At 26.3% G+C, this 19,286-nt stretch overlaps 1 protein-coding gene across 1 annotated transcript in view; it reads left to right on the top strand.

The window, feature by feature from the left end:
- The first annotated feature begins 827 nt into the window (after positions 1 to 827).
- Positions 828 to 19,286, top strand: part of LOC136980731 (uncharacterized) — a 43,063-nt gene continuing 24,604 nt past the window's right edge. The window contains exons 1-7 of the mRNA XM_067276929.1: positions 828 to 1,034; positions 2,403 to 2,485; positions 8,444 to 8,554; positions 10,568 to 10,669; positions 11,523 to 11,777; positions 14,832 to 14,999; positions 17,698 to 18,165. Coding sequence (XP_067133030.1) covers positions 8,456 to 8,554; positions 10,568 to 10,669; positions 11,523 to 11,777; positions 14,832 to 14,999; positions 17,698 to 18,165 — 1,092 coding nt within the window. The 5' untranslated portion in view covers positions 828 to 1,034; positions 2,403 to 2,485; positions 8,444 to 8,455. The remainder of the gene's footprint in view (positions 1,035 to 2,402; positions 2,486 to 8,443; positions 8,555 to 10,567; positions 10,670 to 11,522; positions 11,778 to 14,831; positions 15,000 to 17,697; positions 18,166 to 19,286) is intronic.

The raw sequence follows: 19,286 nt of genomic DNA, 5'->3' as shown, positions 1-19,286 counted from the left end.
AAGTTCATCCATCGACTGAAGTGTAAACAAATGGCGTCAAGTAACATTCTCAGACGAATCACGCTTTCAGTTGTTCAGCAATAGGACCTAGCGGTCCTAAGACACCCCTTCACTCGAATTAGTCCGTAAAATCGAGGTTTTACTGTATTTAGGTTGCACGCTGCGCCCCTGCTGCGAGAGCGCTGCCATATTAGATGCCACCAGCCGCCTCTACCGCAGTTAATGTAAAAATAACACTGTTCACGTCACTATTACCTTTTTTCATTTTTTCTCGTACATCACATTTGAAAATGGTAAATAAATAAATTAATTTTTGCCTTTGAATTTAACACGTTTTTTTTTTTTTTTTTTTTAAACATCAACGCTCATTCAATAGATTGCGGTAAAATTACGATTTTATTAGTGGTGTTAGAACGTTAAAATTACGGGGATGGAGACGACGCAATTGCAAGCGAAAAATCGGATATCGGAAAATCACTCATCACTATACAGTATATGATTTTATGCGCTATTCTTTTATAAATTGATAATTTTAACCGAAACTTTATTACGAAATAAAAATCTTTAATTTTGCCTACAAAAATTTTACGTTAAAATCTATATAAAAATAAACTTGAGCATTTTCAATAGTGTTCTAATATATAATTTAGTAATGAATAATTAGTCATTTTAAATTCAAACTTGCGTAATTTGATAAAGATATATTAATGTATACTCTGATGAGATTACAAATAATAAAATTCGCGTTATTATTATTATTATCATATTTAAAAAAAATAATTTTATGTTTGAAGAGAAATTTTTTCTGGCAACGTTTGTTATCCATGTATGGGTACGTAATACGCGTGTCATTTATTTACAAACATGGAGGGATGTTGTTTTCCCTCGATGTTTGGATCGTGGTAACTACTTTGTCCTTGAAAAATATAATCGATTCGACTTATGTCAAAATTTTAAATTAATTATATCTCCTGTTCTTACATCGTCCAAAAGAAATCTAAGTAAGAATATGAGTTTGTGTAGCAGGTGTTAATGTAAGTATTGTAGGAATTTACATGTAAAACTACCCACCCAAATTAGTTTATGAATGGTACTAGTAAATGTATTTTATTACCATTTTACAGGAATAAAGATAGCTTTTCGGGAGGAAACAAGATATATTGCTGATTTTTATGACTGCTTTGCATCCTTTTTGAAAAATATTTGCTTACAAGTTGAAAATAAACTGGAAAAGGAATAATTCTGATAATTATTCTTAATCAAAGCTAAAAGCTATTAAATGAGTACTGCAAAATATATTAATAATAGAGTTGTTTGTGGTGCTCTAGATTGGTCTGCACCCATTTTTATTCCCGAATGAGAGAGGAATAGCTAGAATAAATAATGACAATCTGTGCTTATTAAATTTGAATCTCTGATTTAATATATATTTCACATGTTGTTATCAAGTTTCAATGAACAATAGAAAAATTAAGTTTGATAATGCTTTAGATTGAATTTAATAAATATGTGCTTATACATAAATTGCTTGGGAGATCTTTAATATTATTTACACTTATAAATTAAATTAGAGTTTTGATTTGAAATAAAAAATCTTACTTGATCATTATCTTAACATTATCTTACAAAAACTTAAAAAGGTAATGTTAAATTTTTTTTTCAAAGACATATTTGTTAAAATATGCTTTGAAAATTGGTGGTCGTTTGTTTTTACATTAAAATTTACATTAGATTTCACATATTAAATTTATATAACCTGTAATTAATTCAGTTTCTTTGATAAATTCAATAAAGAATATTTAATATCATTGATTAAATTATCTTAGTGACATTAAGCTTCAAATTTATAGTGTTTAATATGGTAATGCTTATATTACCATATTAGATGCAATGATCAAAGTTCAAGCTATTATTTACAACTGATAATTTGAATATTCTTGAAATATTCTATGTTAAAATGGATTCAATATAATTTATAACATTTACAATGGATTAGCTGAAGGAACGGCATTTGTTTTCGTGCAAATTATAACAGTTACGTGAAAGTATATCAAATACAGTAGTTATATCAATGTTATTGATTGTAACAGATTTTTGTTAATTGTTATATTATTTATTTTTATAAATTATGAATGATAATTTTCAAATTTGTAAGCAAATATCTTTATAAAAAATATCAAATAATACATTCTACGGTGGGCATTGTTTAACCCCTTTGTACCCGTGTCTCAAATATGTAAAAATTGAAACAAAAATTTTAAAAATATGTAATTCTTTCTTTCTTTATTGTCCTCATTATTTCATTTTAATAGACAGTTTGCAATGCTTTGTGTAAGCATATTGCTATTGTTTCTTAGTTAAAGTTATGACTAGTTTAATTATTTTAAAATATTTATTTCTAGTGCATAAAGGAGGAAATGGAATATACGAGATGTATTGAAGAATATATTATAAAAAGTATTTAATTTGAAATATCTGAAGAAAGGTAAATAAAGATTTAGAACTATATAAAAACAATCTGTATATATTTTTCTATATTAGAGTCCTATTAATTCATCAGTATTATATAAAATTAAAAATATTGATTATTTAATATATTTTACAGTATTTGAAATTCTTTTGCACTAAAAATATAATGTAAATAAATTAAGAACACAGTTTGATGACAATAAGCTATTTATTAATTCATATTATTAGTATCATCAAATTTTCTGTAATAACATAAAAGATAAAGCACTCCTAAAATCTGGAATCAGTCGATAATAAAAGATATCTTTCACACTTTTCCAGTACTACTACTTTATTAGAATAAATGTTTTCAGCCACTTTTAGGGCCTGCATCTGGTTGTAATGAATATAAATTGAATGTTTACACCAATATATCTAATGGCCTTCTAACAGTGTTTAGCATTTGAAATGCAAAATTTAAAAATTGAGCAAATTTACATATTTTAAAATTGTAGCTGAGGATTTATCCAAATAAATGTAACTTCTTTATATAAATTCAGTAAAATTAAAATAAAATAAAGTAAATAAACACATCTATATTTACAATACCAGAAACAAAATAACTAATTAATATAGATTATATTTTTAATTTAAAGGTTTCATACTATGCTTAAGTGGTTGATTGTGTGTATTGTTGCCACTGGTTATCAGTTAATGACTGCCAAGCAATTGATAATGTATCTTAAACATAGGATGAAACCTTTAAATTAAAAAATATAATCTATGTTAATTAATTATTTCATTTCCAGTATTGTAAATATAGGTGTATTTATTTATTTATTTTATTTTAATTTTAATGTATTTATATAAAAAGTTATATTTATTTGAATGTATCCTCAGCTACAATTTTAAAATGCTTAAATTTGTTCGATTTTCAAATTTCACATTGCAATGCTATTAGATCAGTTGGTTTAAATATTCAATTTATATTTATTTCAAGTTGATGGAGGCCATAAAAGTAACTGAAAATATTTGTTTTGATAAAGGAGTGGTGTTGGAAAAGTGTGGATTCTTTTATTAACATATAAAAGAACAATAGCAACAGCTGACGATTTTGTACAAAACTGTTTTTTGGAAATTTTTAAATATTTCACTGAACACTTAGTTGTAATAGATATTAGCAAATACTTATTTTAATAGATCAGTCAGATCTATTAAATAGAAAAATTTCTTCTTTGTTCTTTCTAGAAGAATTTCATAATTTAAAGATTTTATCACTTTTTCACTCGATAAAACATTTTTAAAAAGACTTTTTATTTTTAAGTTTAATATTTCATTAATAAGAATCAGTTATATTAATTTTATTTTAAAAAAGGTGCTTATTTATCATCTTTAAATTTGAGGATTACATGTAAATATTAAGATACAATAGTTGAATAAACCGTAATACTTGAGCCAAATAATTTCATTTGTATTGCAAAATAAAATAAAGTATTTGTACAAAAGATGAAAAATTTTTTATAATTTTTATACAAAAAAATTTGCAAATATTATTAAAGAAGTTTTAGAGATGATTAAAATTTATATTATGGAAGAGGATTAATACTAATAAAAATAAAAGGAATATTATTAAAATATATTAAACATTTTTATTATTATTAAAAGATTGATTCTAACCTAATTGAACAAATAAATTAAAGATTTTGATGATTTACTGCATTTAATCATAAAACCAGGAAACTGTATAACAGCTGTATGGAAAATAAATCACTTTACATTTTCTAGAAGCCTAGATTAAAATATTTTTAATTAGGAAAAACTTTTTAAGAAATTCAACATTCTGCCTTCAGATCCACCATAAACAAAAATTTTTTAAATCAAAAAATAGAATGTGAAACAGCTATTTTTGAACTAAAAAATTTTTGCTTGTGATGAGAAACTATCTAGGAGAAAAAGAGAAATTTAACTGTATTGTTTAGCATCTCAGACAATTTTGTTAAAAAATAATTTTTATATTATTAATTATTATAAAATGGCAAAAACCTAATTTTGAAGATAGAGATGAGTTTTATAAAAAAGAAAAGTTGTAAATGCTAACAATGAATAAAATCTTCATGAAGTCCACACCACTTGAGATATACATCCACAAGAGCCGAATTATTGGGCTAGAGTTGGCTATAATAAATAAATAATTAATATGACAATTTGGCACTAGAGCTTGGCGTTAGGCGCCATCTCTTATTAAACTTAATAATTATAATTAAATTAAATAAATAATTTTAATAATTTGGAACTGGAGGAAAAGAAATCGGCCCGAAGCGGGACTCGAACCCGCAACTTCTGCTATCCGTGCAGACACGTTACAAGTTACGCTACTCGGACCTTCGGTCCGATCTCCTCCTCCAGTATATATAAGCTAACACGACGACCATCGACGTGTTAGCTTAATTATTAAATTATTAAATTATTAAATTATAATTATTAAATTTATTTATTTAATTTAATTATAATCATTAAGTTTAGTAAGAGATGGCGCCTAACGCCAAGCTCTAGTGCCAAATTGTCATATTAATTATTTATTTATTATAGCCAACTCTAGCCCGATAATTCGGCTCTTGTGGATGTATAGCTTTGTAACAGGTTAGTTGTTATTTATTTATATTTATATGCCTTGCCGGGGTTGCGATGGCCGGTTGAGTGCCTTGGGAGGACGTGGACACTTGATGTGTCCCCAGCCAGCATTGTAATGACCGTCGATGGTCGTCGTGTTAGCTTATATATACTGGAAGAGGAGATCGGACCGAAGGTCCGGGTAGCGTAACTCGTAACGTGTCTGCACGGATAGCAGAAGTTGTGGGTTCGAGTCCCGCTTTGGGCCGATTTCTTTTCCTCCAGTTCCAAATTATTAAAATTATTTATTTAATTTAATTATAATTATTAAGTTTAGTAAGAAATGGCGCCTAACGCCAAGCTCTAGTGCCAAATTGTCATATTAATTATTTATTTATTATAGCCAACTCTAGCCCGATAATTCAGCTCTTGTGGATGTATAGCTTTGTAACGGGTTAGTCGTTATTTATTTACACCACTTGAGATACAATGTGACCTCCCTTGAGCTCTAATGTGACCTCCTCTTTGACATTTAATGACCAAAATTTAATAGCATCAATGTCCCTTATATACAATCTATCATGCAAAATTCTGTTTCTTAATCATTATCCCATCCTGAGATATTAAATGAAATAGATGCCAACATACATACCTATGAAATTTTTCCGTTTTTATTTTTTTTTTTTTACGTTTTGGATTCAGGGAATCTGAAAATGTTCAGATTTGCAAAAATCCAAGAGGATCAAATTTGACACAATTTTTCAATACATTGCTGAGTTATATACATAACAAGTCAGGAAAGAGTAAAATGTAATTAATTCAGTTGGCATGCATTCCATAATAAGAATATGTTTTAGCCGAGTAATTTATATTAAATTATTTCTCCACAAAATTTCAAAATATTCCTCAACAAAATTTCAAAATATTTATATTGATAGCTTATAATTTTATTTTAAAAAATGAAGGAATAGTTCTATTGTCTTTTTAGAAGTGTAGCACTTTCAGCATTTTTAGAAGTTAAATACTGAAAGAATTTAGTCTATTATAACAATTCCACCAACAAAACATTGAGATACTAAAAGGAATGTTTAAGCAGGTCAATGTCTACCAATATTACTATAAAATAAATAATTCATATATTTATCTTTTTGTGACAAACTACTTATTTTGTGTTTTTTTGTCCATATATGATAATTTGTGTTATACAATATAGACAACATTAATTTTCAAAATCAGAAATTATGTACATTATGTTTTATAAAATTATTGCCAATTCTTTGTTTATAAAAAAGTTAACAATATAGAATTTGTTGATTAGAATTCATCAGTCCAAAATACATGTGCAATAACAAAATGTAGTTAATAAAAATTGTTTTGTCATTGATAATCTTTGAATGTTGGAATTGATGGATGAAACACTCAACCTTAATAGTTTAGGATTATAGAATGTAGAATAAGAACAATTAGAATATAGTAAGAATTTGATATTTATACAAATATAAACACCAATCGAAACCCAATGTATAGCAAATAGACATCCACAACTGCTGTAAATAATTGGACTATAATTTGGAAATATTAATTAAGAATTTCTTAATTAATATTTCCAAATTTTTACAGCAGTTGTGGATGTCTATTTGATATTTAAATTCTAAATTAGAATAAAATTATCTGAAATTATTGTTTTTTATTTTTCTTCTAATTTACAATTATTTATAAAATGTAATTATATTTTATAAAAATTCTCATTAATATTTTATAATGTTCTATTTGTTGAGATATTATTCCATACAATTACAATGTTGTCATGTATAGAAATCTTTTAGAGCTAACACAGTTCAGACAGTTGGTTAAACATTTAGGTCCAATTTCAAAAGCAAAGTGTAATTCTAAATTGAAAATTTAGATCTACTTCTATCCATGTGTAAACTACAGTTTTTGATGTAGACAACAATGAAACTATTTATCCAAAAGGCAAAAGCTGACATAGATAGTGATCTAGGCTTGATTTAGACTATATCTGATTTCTATTATTGACTATAATCTTCATGAAAGACTTTATTATTAATCGTTTTCACACACCGGGATGAAATACAAAAACAAACTTACGTAAAACCAGATAACCGGAGTGGTAGAATTACAAGGACACTATTATTATTGAGAATGATAACAATTTTATATTGTTGGTATTGGAAAATGAAAGATTGAATCTGTTTCACTAACATGAGGGTTTCAAGTGTTCCTTGAAGTTGCAAAAAAATTTATTATTACTGTGGAAATCTGTTAATAGAACTTTTCTATAATATAATTTGTCTAAGAATAATGATGAAGATTAGAGATTAAAAAAAACAAAGATTCTCTTAAACTATTTTGGAGTACAACTTTTAATCAATGCTTTATCAATAGATTAAAATATAAACCATAATATGTAAAGAATAATATGATATCTCCCATTAAGGAAAAAGTATTCAAAGTGTAATCATGGATAAATAAGATAATTTATTTATTTTATTGATAAGATGTATGCTTATGAATATCCTGATAGAGAGAAGATTATGTCTAACTAATAAACATTTGGAAAAGACTAATTTCATTTAATGCATTATTTTCATTTAAAGCATATAAAATGTAGATATTAACTTAAAGAACCAAAAGTTCTCTCATAAAACAATACTAATTTGCTTTCAGGCAAGTGAAAATTGTTATGCTTTGTTCATTCTGTAATTTTGATTTTTAATTTCATTGCACTCTTTTCTTAACAAGAAACATCTTTTACAAGGAATATATCCATTATCTACTTATTTCCCATTATAAACTAAGTTTGCCTTTGTAACTGGAATGAAGCACTACTGTTTTATTATTATAAAAATTAAATTATGAGTAATTGGGAAAAATAATAATAAATGTTTATTGTAATTTTCTTAAAAATATTAGACTGTATAGTTAATTTTGAACAATGAAAATATAATATAGGAAAGATTATTTTTTAATTAAATGTAATTGTTTAAAGATGAACATTTGATAAATTTATATTTTTACATTATTATTTAATTGTATAATTTCCTTTAATGAAAATGCTTTCAGCTAAACATAAATTTTATTAAATTAAACAGTTTTAAAAATCACTTTATAACTTTTATATATTAGATATTTATTTCCAAATTTGTCAATGAAAACTTGTTTGAAATAATAAAATCAAATTTAAATGTTTATTGAAATTTATGTTTTGTTTAAATTAAATGAGTGAAAATTTGTCATGTAACAAATTTATTAACTTTTCTGTAAGGAGTGAAGTGTATTATACTAAAAGCAGTTTAATTTTTCATATTGGAGAATTATTATATATTCCAGAAATAAAATTAATGTTATTCTATTAATGATATAGCATAAAATAAAAATGGAGTTTGTAGAAGATCAACAACTTCTGATAGCACAATTAAAAGAACTAGTACGTAAAAATGAAACAGAACTTCAAGCAAAAAATAAAGAATTAGAGGTATGTTAAACTTTTATTTGTTTAAGAATCATTTTCATTATGAAAAATTTCTAATATTGTAATAATGACATTTTCTATTCATTTCATATTATTTAATTAATTTTCTATTCATTTAATAAATAAAAATTCAAAAGAAATTCACAAAAACAATTTTTAATTAATGTGAAAAAGTATAAGCTGTTTGCTTATAAGGAAACTTAACTGTTGCTTAGTGTGAAATTTAACTAATTACGATGAAACCTCCATTAATGGACACCACACCTCCACTTAACAAACATTTTTATAATCCCCAGACCCGTCAAATAGGTTATCTATTATATTTACCTCTAAATAATGGACACTAAATAACAGATGCCATCATCCACAACAAATCTTATGAAAACATATAGTTCTGCCTTCAATATTCTGAAAGAATTAATTACATACAAAATATTTTAAAATGAAACAAAGAATTGGTTGAAATACTCTCTCAGACAATGATAATTTTGACCATTAGTGTCAAATAACAGATATAAGCTTTTTGAGCTTGAGAGCTCTTCATTATCAGGGTCATTTACAATATATTATAGCAATCATAATTGTAGTCTTGTAAAATGTACTGTATTCTAATTATAATTAGTATACAGTAGGTATAATTATAGCAAATTACCTTTTATAACATAATTAATTTTTTTTAAATTTATGAGATATTAATTCATTTCCAATGTAAATGAATAATTATTTAAAAACTTAAAAATTATATACGAATCCTTTGGTAAAGAAAATAATATTGATTTTACAAAAATTTTTATTTAACCAAGAAAATAAAGTCAATTCTTATGATTTTTTTCTTCTGATACTCATGTCAAATAAATCTTCTATCAAACTGAGATGCATCAAATTGCTGGTGTCAAATTGGAAGATGGCCATTTCTTTCAAGTTTGAATTTAATCATCCTACTTAGCTACCAAAAAATTGATAATTTGTGTATATATTAACACTTGAAGTAAACATTTTAAACTCATCAAATCTACAAATCATTTGTATATATATAAAATTAAATCATTAAATATAGACAGATTAAGTAATAGATTCATTATACAGAATATTACAGAGGGGTGTCCCATTCTATTGCACAGGGAAATGACAGATGTAACTAGATGAGAGAATGTTTCACATATTCACTGCCTGTATAAAAACTGATTTTCCTATCAATATGTGAAAGTAAAAAAAGGTTTTTTTTTTTTTTTAAATCATAATACATATGTTAAAAGTGTCTAAGGAATTTTTTTACATTACAAAGTAAGATGTGATACTTGGTTTGTACCGATAAAGAATTAATATATAGAGTGTTTTGAAGTGTATGCAGAGTTTGAAGTATATAATAAATGATAAAAATAAACTTTCTTTTTTAAAAATAAAGAATAAAATTTTCCTGAGTGATAATATAATCAAACTGAGAACGCACAAGAGCATCCTTAGCATATTGGACATGGCAGTGTAAAATGCTCTAAGATGTCTTCAGCACTGAATGTGTTAAGTTGTACTTTGGCCAAATGGCTGAGGCAGTTAAGACATCAACCTACCACTCTGGGAACCTGGGATTGAATCTGGGCTAGTGAAGAATTCCAGAAATTTTTCATTGGTGGTCTGTTCTAGATATGTTAGGCTCCGTCTCTTGGTATAGAAAAAAGACATATGAAGAGGACTTTAAAGCTATAAAGTAGAGGAGCTATAAAGTAGACAAGATTCTTTATAATTACAATTTTTATGGTTATATATAAAATTGCTTACACTTTCTTTAAATAAAAAAAATATTTCAAATTTATATTTTATTTATTTGATGTAATTATTTATTATTAAAGCATAAAATTTTTTATATATTTAGTTAATTGAGTTTTTAAAGAAATATCTGAGAGATGTTTTGATTGTTCGTATTAATATAAAAAGTTAATTTAATTTTTGTTTTAGGAAATTTTTAAAATTTTATTTTGTTTTAATCTATATGATGATAAAATTCAATTATTAATTTAGGATTCATATTCAAAATATCAGAAACTCAAATTACAGTCAAAAGCTAAAATAGCTCAATTAACCAATCAGTTAAAAGAAAGAAATAAAATTAGTTCAGTTGAGGTAAGTGTAGAAATATTTTGTTACTAATAGTTTTAATAAATTTTTTATTTTTCTATCTGAATTTCTTTACAATTTTGTAATGTATTATTATTCGTCCTGGCATTTTTTAATTAATTAATGTTAAACTGTAAATTAAATCTTGAGTGTGCCACTGACTCTAATTTACAGCTCTCAAAGCATATTTATTCAACCTCATTGCTTGTTTTCACTAACATATTTTATCATCAGCATTTGAACTAGTTCAAAGCATTGAAAAGTCAACTAGGATTAATAAACTTTGTTGCAAATGATTTTTATGGAACTTATTCAAAGAAAGAAGTTTGTGAAATTTTTACAGATCTCTGCCAGAAGAAAATTTTAAAAGTATTAAGAAGTTTGCATGAGAGGTAGTTTCTATTTTCCTTTCTTCAAGAACAAATCTTTTGAAAAATGAAATATATAAAAGAGATTGAATACCACAAAATTTTTTTCCCAATTTTGATGACATTGTTTTGAAAAAGCAGTCACAAATTTCACATTGATTTATGTCTGTTGTAATTCAGAAATAAAAGTCTTAATCTTTGATATATTTTTCATGTATGGCTTCCAGACATGTCTTTTACAGCTCACATGACCCTTCACAGGAGACCATTGATTTATACAATGCACCAAATTTTCTAAACTTTTATATTTTTTTTTTAATTTTTAAAAATATGTGTTTAAACAAAAATTTAATAATTGAGTTTTATAAAAGAAATTTTTTATTTGCATTTTGTGTATTTAAATAATATAAATATATAAATTATAGTTTGGTTAAATATGAGAATAATGAAAGTTTATAATATAAATTAAATATTTTTTTTTTTCTTTCAAGGAAAGTTCAGCTGAAACAACATCTGATACCATAGAAAATAATGAACAAAGTCAAAGAGGAAAAGTTATAATGTTAAAAAAACAATTGGAAGATGTAAAACAAACATTTGATAAAACAGAAAAAGAATTGATAGCTGATAAAACTATTTTGGAGAATCAGTTAAGAAATCTTGAAGTTCAGTTAGAAGATAAAGAGAATATCATCAAATCTTTGAAGAGTGAATTAAAATCTACTAATTCTGAAGGAAATTATAAGGTTGATATTCAAGAATTATTTTAAAACTTTCTGTTTTGATATCTTCTTACTTTTTATTTTTTTTCATGTAACCAAGATAGCACTTTTTATTTCACAATTTTCAAATTTTTATTTGTTATTGTTTTGTTTTAAAATTATAGTCTTCAATGATGCTTAAGTAATGGATGATGATAAAATTATCATTCTTCATCACTTAAGATGTATTTTATATATTACTGAGTAAGGCAGATATTTCTAGAAATTTTTTTTCTCATTTATTGAATTTAGATCAATATTTAATATTATGCTATTGATACAAAGCTAATAAATTTATTTATGAGTAAAACTTCAAAAAATTGTTTTAATATTTAGTATTAATAAATGATATTTTCACAACTGCTCATTACCATATTTCTGTGCAAATAAGAGCATTCTTTTATGTGTGAACATTGCTTGTTTTTGAATTTTTGAAATTCATACTGCTTTGCTTATAAAAGCATATTTCACATATAAGGGCATGCTCTTACTATGTATGTTAGTTTTTGCTTACAAAAGCATTGTATCAATGTGTCAATGCAAATTACAGATGGCCCTCGACTTTCGCAGATAATTGGTTCCTGAAAGTGTGTGCGAATGTAGAATGTTCAAAAGTAGAGGGATGTAAGAAAATATGCACTAAAAATTGTTTTAAAGTATTTATTTCTCAATATGTATACATAATGAAGTTAACGAGGCGTGTTTAAGTGCTTTGGGTGTTTTCTTTATAAACTTGTCAAGAGTTAGTTGAATACCATCCCTTCTTTTCTTTTCTTGATAAATATTTCTATAACAATCTGTGTCTTTCTCAATTGCCCTATGTACTTGAGATATACATTCTCCATTGGGATCACATTCTTCCATGATAGTCAAAAATTTGTCAAGATGCATGAAGGCTTCATTCATATTTTTAATTGTCAAAATCTTGATGTTTTTATCAGCTTCTTCTTCCTCACTTTCATTGTGTATTTCATTGTTGCTCAATTAAGTATTCATTTAACAGAGGTACTGAGTGAGATTCAATCAACTCATTAACATCTTCATTGTTGACATCCAAGTTTAGTTCATTCACTGAGGTATATGAAAATCACTTTGGCTTAGATTCTTATACTCTCAGCATATCAACATATGTTTCCAGGAGATGCTGAATTTTGTACATGGTTAGTACAAAGTAACTCAGAGAAATGACAGATTGTCTTCGGACACAAGTTGTAAAATGTGTTGAGGTTGAATTCAATTTTTGAGCATTTGTTATGAATGTAACACATGTATCATTAATTATTATTGTTGTATGTGAACAACTTACAAATAGCTGTATTTCAAAAGTTCCTAAGAATAATAGCCATGTTCATATAAAGTTTTTGTTTACAATGATTCATACTATCATTCCCAACCTATTTCCCCCTCCACTCGACTTATCCTGTATATACCAGTTCAGTTTTGTTTCATCTATAAGAGCATGTTCTTATATGCACAACAATATGATATGCATAAAAATTTATTAATTTGAAGAAACTTAAATTTAAGCATTTATTCAATATTATGTATTATGATTTAATGCAGTTTATTATTGGAAACACATTGAATCTGATATATTTTCAATGCTTCTTAAAAAAGTAATTACATAAACAAGATTTTTAAACAGAGAACATTTTAAATTAATTTTTGTACAATTTGTAAATACAGTGGACCCCTGATATAATGCGCATGTTGGGCAGGAAACAACACCCGCATTGTAAGGTGAACCATGTTATACCGAGCGGCACGGTGTAACGCGGTTCACCTCTTTACTTTAGCAATAATGTCAAGCTTTTCTTTCACACTGTAAGCTTTTCTTTTACTCATCATGCATACAATAATTAAACACTATTCAAAATACATTCAGGAACTCAATACATACACAATTACTCAATACGCAGTAACAATAAAATGCGCTACTCACTAATGCCACACGGACTTGTATAAACATGTTTGAGCTTATCGCATCGCAAACATCGCCCGCACTATAACCGAGTGCACGGTATAGTGAGCAGCGCTATAACGAAGGTCCACTGTAGTTTAAAAACTAATATATATGTCTTTTCCAGATTAAACTAGATGAATATAAAATAGAATTTTGTTTGATTGATAAACTGCAATATTTATCAGTCAATGATCAATTTATCATATTTAATCTCTTTATTCTTATGTAGATGTTTTACTATGTAAAGAACACTGAATAATTTATAATTAGAATTATTTCATTACTAAAATTTATTATTTAATGAACTGTATTCATAAAAAAAAACTACATTTTGATATAAATGTTTTATGATTTTATTTTGTATTACATTATGTAATCATTCAGAGCATTTTGATGATTTCATGGATAATGAAGATAGTATAGATTATGCATGCAAAATACTTTTACCGAGTGCACGGTATAGTGAGCAGCGCTATAACGAAGGTCCACTGTAGTTTAAAAACTAATATATATGTCTTTTCCAGATTAAACTAGATGAATATAAAATAGAATTTTGTTTGATTGATAAACTGCAATATTTATCAGTCAATGATCAATTTATCATATTTAATCTCTTTATTCTTATGTAGATGTTTTACTATGTAAAGAACACTGAATAATTTATAATTAGAATTATTTCATTACTAAAATTTATTATTTAATGAACTGTATTCATAAAAAAAAACTACATTTTGATATAAATGTTTTATGATTTTATTTTGTATTACATTATGTAATCATTCAGAGCATTTTGATGATTTCATGGATAATGAAGATAGTAAGATTAAATATAAAAATACTTTTCCTTGAATATTGTATTTATCTTGTTATTGTTGAATGCATGTTTTAATAATGCAAATATATTTATATTGTATTTCTTGCTTATATTTATTGTTTCTATGAATTTTTTAATTAAGAATATTAATCAAAGATTTCTTATTGTCTTTTGTTTGTTGGAAAATAGAGTAGATAGCTACTGATAATCTTTTTGTATTTATTTTTTAAAAATTACATTATTTGTTTTATTTATTATTTAGCAAGATACACACAATGTGCAAGAACTATATGCTCAAATGGTATACAAAGACTCCAAAATTATGGAATTAAATGATTTGATTTCAGAGAAAGAACGAACGATAATAGATTTACAAGAACATATTAAAGAAAAGAATGAAGTATTGAAAACTCGTAATCAAGCAATACAGGTACTGTATATTTTTGCATATGGTTTTAACAATATTTTTAGAAATCTGGAACAATTCCAATTTAATACCATATATTTTTGTGATGATCTGTTTACACAAAGACTAATCTGTTTTAATTTTGTTGGTTTAAATAAATATTTGGTAATACATCTTATTTTAAGTAGTCATACCTTTTTTTTGATCATTAAATGGCATGCTCAATAGAATACTGAAAAAGTGCCATTGAAAGTTGGAAGGATGAGCAATAGCATAGTAATTTTGACACACGAAACTTTCAAGTCAGAGGCAACAGACCAATAAAATAGTGTCACCTCTCCAGGAATGCATGAAGCGAATGTGTTGCAGTGTTGTCTGATTTTTGACAAAAACCAATCAACATCTACTGGCAAATGCAGATACAGTAAGGAGACAACTATATGACTTGCACACAAATGTACAAGTAGATTTATAAGGTTCTGAAAACATCCATGGTTCTATGGAAGATTCCCTTGGCATTCATTGCAGTCCCTGCCATTGAGAATCTTCCTTAGAACTGTGACTATTTTTGGAATCTTAGAACTGTACTCATACACTTGAGTGCAACTCATGTAGTTGTCTCCTTACTGTACCTGCATGTGCCAGTGGATGTTGATTGGTTTTTGCAAAAAATTGGACAACACTGCAACACTCTTGCTTCATGCATTGCTAGAGAGAAGCCACCATTTTATCAGTCTGTTGTCTTATGTTCTCAGTGTTGGCAGTCACAGTACTGTTGCCTCTGACTTGGAGGTTTCGTGTGCCAAAATTACTATGCCATTACTCATCCTCCTGAGTTTTAATGACACTTTTCTGATTTTCTATTGAATATACATTCACTTAAATATTATTAAAGAAAACATATTTTATTCTATTCTACTATATTTTATTCTATATTTTGATCAAAAACATACGATCGAGTCCGCATAAGTCGACACCTGGATAACTCGACAGCATCGCTTAAGTAGTCAGTTTTCTGTGGTCCCGGCTGACTTACAAAGGCATTAATGTTAAAAACTCCAGTTTATTCAACACCGTTTAACTCGTCACTACTGGATAAGTCGACATACTTTTGCTGTCCCACACACTGATAAGTCATCACCCCCTCCTGAAAAAATGAATTCACTCTGCACGTGTGGTGCAAACTCATTTTTTTTCAGGAGGGGGAGTCGATTTATTTATTAATATATAATTAATATATTTAATAATATATTAATATTATTATATATATAATAATATTAAATATATAATATATATATATATATAATATATAATATATATATATATTATTACATAATATATATACACATATTAATAAAAATGCCTTAACATTTTATGTATTTTTATGTATAAAATAATAACAGATAAACAAAAAGAAAATATACAATCTACATCAACATTACACCAGAATCCAATTTTGCATTTTCTCATGCCAGAGGCATTAAGAATCCTTAGATGTTACTTGCCAACAATTGACAATTGAGAAGATGATGTTTTTAAAGGCATTCGTGATCATTGAAAAAGAAAGTCGAGACAGTTAAGTGCTCAAAACAAACAACACTAAACAAATTTTTCAGTTTTTCATTTACAGAGTAATTTTAAATGGAGGACACAATGTATTGTAAGCCTATACTACTGTATAACCTACTACTGTATTTTATTATTGTAGTTTTGTGGTTTTTTTTCCAACTTTGCTTTAGTCGTCACATTGGATAACTCGACACATTTCCACTTCCCCTTGGAATGTCGACTTATGCAGACTTGACTGTATTATTGATTGGTGAATTTCCCATGTGTTTTACTAAGGAATTGTATTTAGTTTTTACATACAACTGTAATCAGTAAAATATAAATGTACTTTGACTTACAACTTCTCAGCTCTGTGAAGTTACAGCAGTTGTCCCATAAAGTATTCATAGTAGCCATGTTGTCAAACACAAGATAAATACAGTTAAAATAAAACAATGTAACAAATGCTACAAATTGTATAAATGTACATACAACCTCATATTTTCTATAACACATTTTATATTAACTATAATAAATGTAATTGTAAATGTAATAAATTAAACATAAGGTACATTTTGTTTTTATCATTACTGACATGCAATACTGTTTATAGTCATATAAAGTCTCTCAGTACGATATGTTTGTAGTGGTCATGTGACTTCTCTCACCATCTGACATCATGTTTTAATTTGCACATACTATGGTGGACTTGCAGTTATAAGGACTTACAACTAGACTATTGGAACAGATGCCCATTATAAACTGAGGCAAACAAAATGAATGAACTTTATAATAATATCAAAAATTGAATTCTTTAAATAAATAGTTGAATGTATATAATAAATAAAAATAAAGAGTATGCAATGTGATTATTATTGTTTCTCATTTAAATAATTCATGAATTAATGGCAGTCTTCAAACTAGTCTAATTATACTAATGTAATTAATTTGCATAACTGCACATACAACTCATATTTTCTATAATACACTTCATATTAGTTATAATAAATATAATTGTAAATGTAATAAATTAAATGTAAGATATATTTTGTATTAGTAACTTTATATTTTTGTTTAGAAATTATACATTATGTTTAACAGATGATAGAGAATCTCATAAATCAGATTTTATAGTTTTCAAATATGGCTTATTCTAATAAACGTTTTTTTATAGTTGATGACTGAAGATCTGAATCGTAAAGGTAAATCTGTGATTGATCAATTAGATGTTACCAGAGATGAAATGCGTTTAATGCAGGAAAATTTTATTAGTAAAGAAAATGAATGGAAGGAAGAAAGTCAGCAATTGAAAAATCAAATTGAATTACTTGAAGATAAATATAATAAATTGTTACAGAATAAAAACGATGAGGTAAAGACTTTAGAAGAAAGTGTGCAAAAACTAGAAAAAGTTAGATTTGAACTTGCTACAAAAAATGGGGAATTGCAAGAAAAATTAGTACGCGTGCATGATGAATCAGTGAATTTAAAAAAAGAAATTGAATCTGAAAGAACAGAGAGAAATGAACTCAAGAAAACTTTAAAGGATATAGAAAACCAAACTGATGAGAAAGTTCTTAAAGCTAGAGTGAAAGAAAGAATTAAATTTAAAGCATTGGAAAGAGAGTTAGAATCTGCAAAGGTAATTTAAAAATTTTTATTTAATGTAATATTTCAATGTTATTGTTATATTTCAATTAATATTTATTATTATGAATATCCTAAATAATCAAAAGTTATTTTTGAAAGTAAAATTAATGTTGAAAAATTCAAAATATGTAATCAAAAATTTATATTATTTATATTTATTTATATATTTATATTATAATAATGATGATAATAATAATAATATAATATATAATATATAATATAATATTATAATATAATATATTTATATTAATTTAACTCCAAATAATTACACACTATTTCATAATTTACAGTATTCTATAAATTATGAAATATTTTGTTCAATAGATGCCAGGTGTCTTTTAGACAGAATATACCTAGCATATGGCATTATGGCATTCCATTCTTGCAGAATTTTGCATCAAAACTAGTGATAAAAAAGGAGGAAATACATTTCAATCTTCTTTCCACCACTACCACCACCATTGTTTCCTCCACCTATTCTCTCTCCAAATAATGAAAACTGTGGGTAATTTACAAGAATTTTCCTTTTTTATTTAATTCCTTACTTAACAGAAAGCACAATACTATACAACAACATTACTTGTAAGCATAAAGTTAATGATTCTGCATAACTTCAGTACTATGGTTCTGTATTTTTTGGCCGGCAATACCAAATTATAATTCTTCTGGGACTGCATAATATAATAACTAAACACCTACTCAAAAACGTTTAAATAGTGCAGCCAAACTTTAACATTTCGAATGTTTTCGGTCTTGTTCAAAGTCCTTTCTCAAGAAAAGAACAATGTAAAATTAAAACATAGTATGAATACAAACCGAACAAGCTTTAGAATGTTTTTAAACATTAATCTGTTGCAAAATCACATGCATCATCTTGAAACATAGCTAAAGTTAAAAATATGCACATAAAAATACATAAAGTACTGGAAAAACAAAATAAAAATAAAAAAATAAAATAATGGTAAGACATCGGGATCGGAGTGAATAACATCCACCATTATACTACGGGTTCCGAAGTATAAAGTAAAACAACAGAGGGCATATACAGGGTGGGCCAGCGAAAACGAAACGGCAGAGTGTTCGTGTTCGTCCAAGCAAAGCGCTCGGACAGGT

The sequence above is a fragment of the Centruroides vittatus genome, unplaced genomic scaffold, assembly GCF_030686945.1.
Source record: "Centruroides vittatus isolate TY-2023 unplaced genomic scaffold, ASM3068694v2 contig_717, whole genome shotgun sequence".
In the NCBI taxonomy this organism is placed as follows: Eukaryota; Metazoa; Arthropoda; class Arachnida; order Scorpiones; family Buthidae; genus Centruroides; species Centruroides vittatus.
The sequence above is the reverse complement of the archived record's forward strand: the minus strand, read 5'-3'. Positions and strand labels throughout refer to the sequence as shown.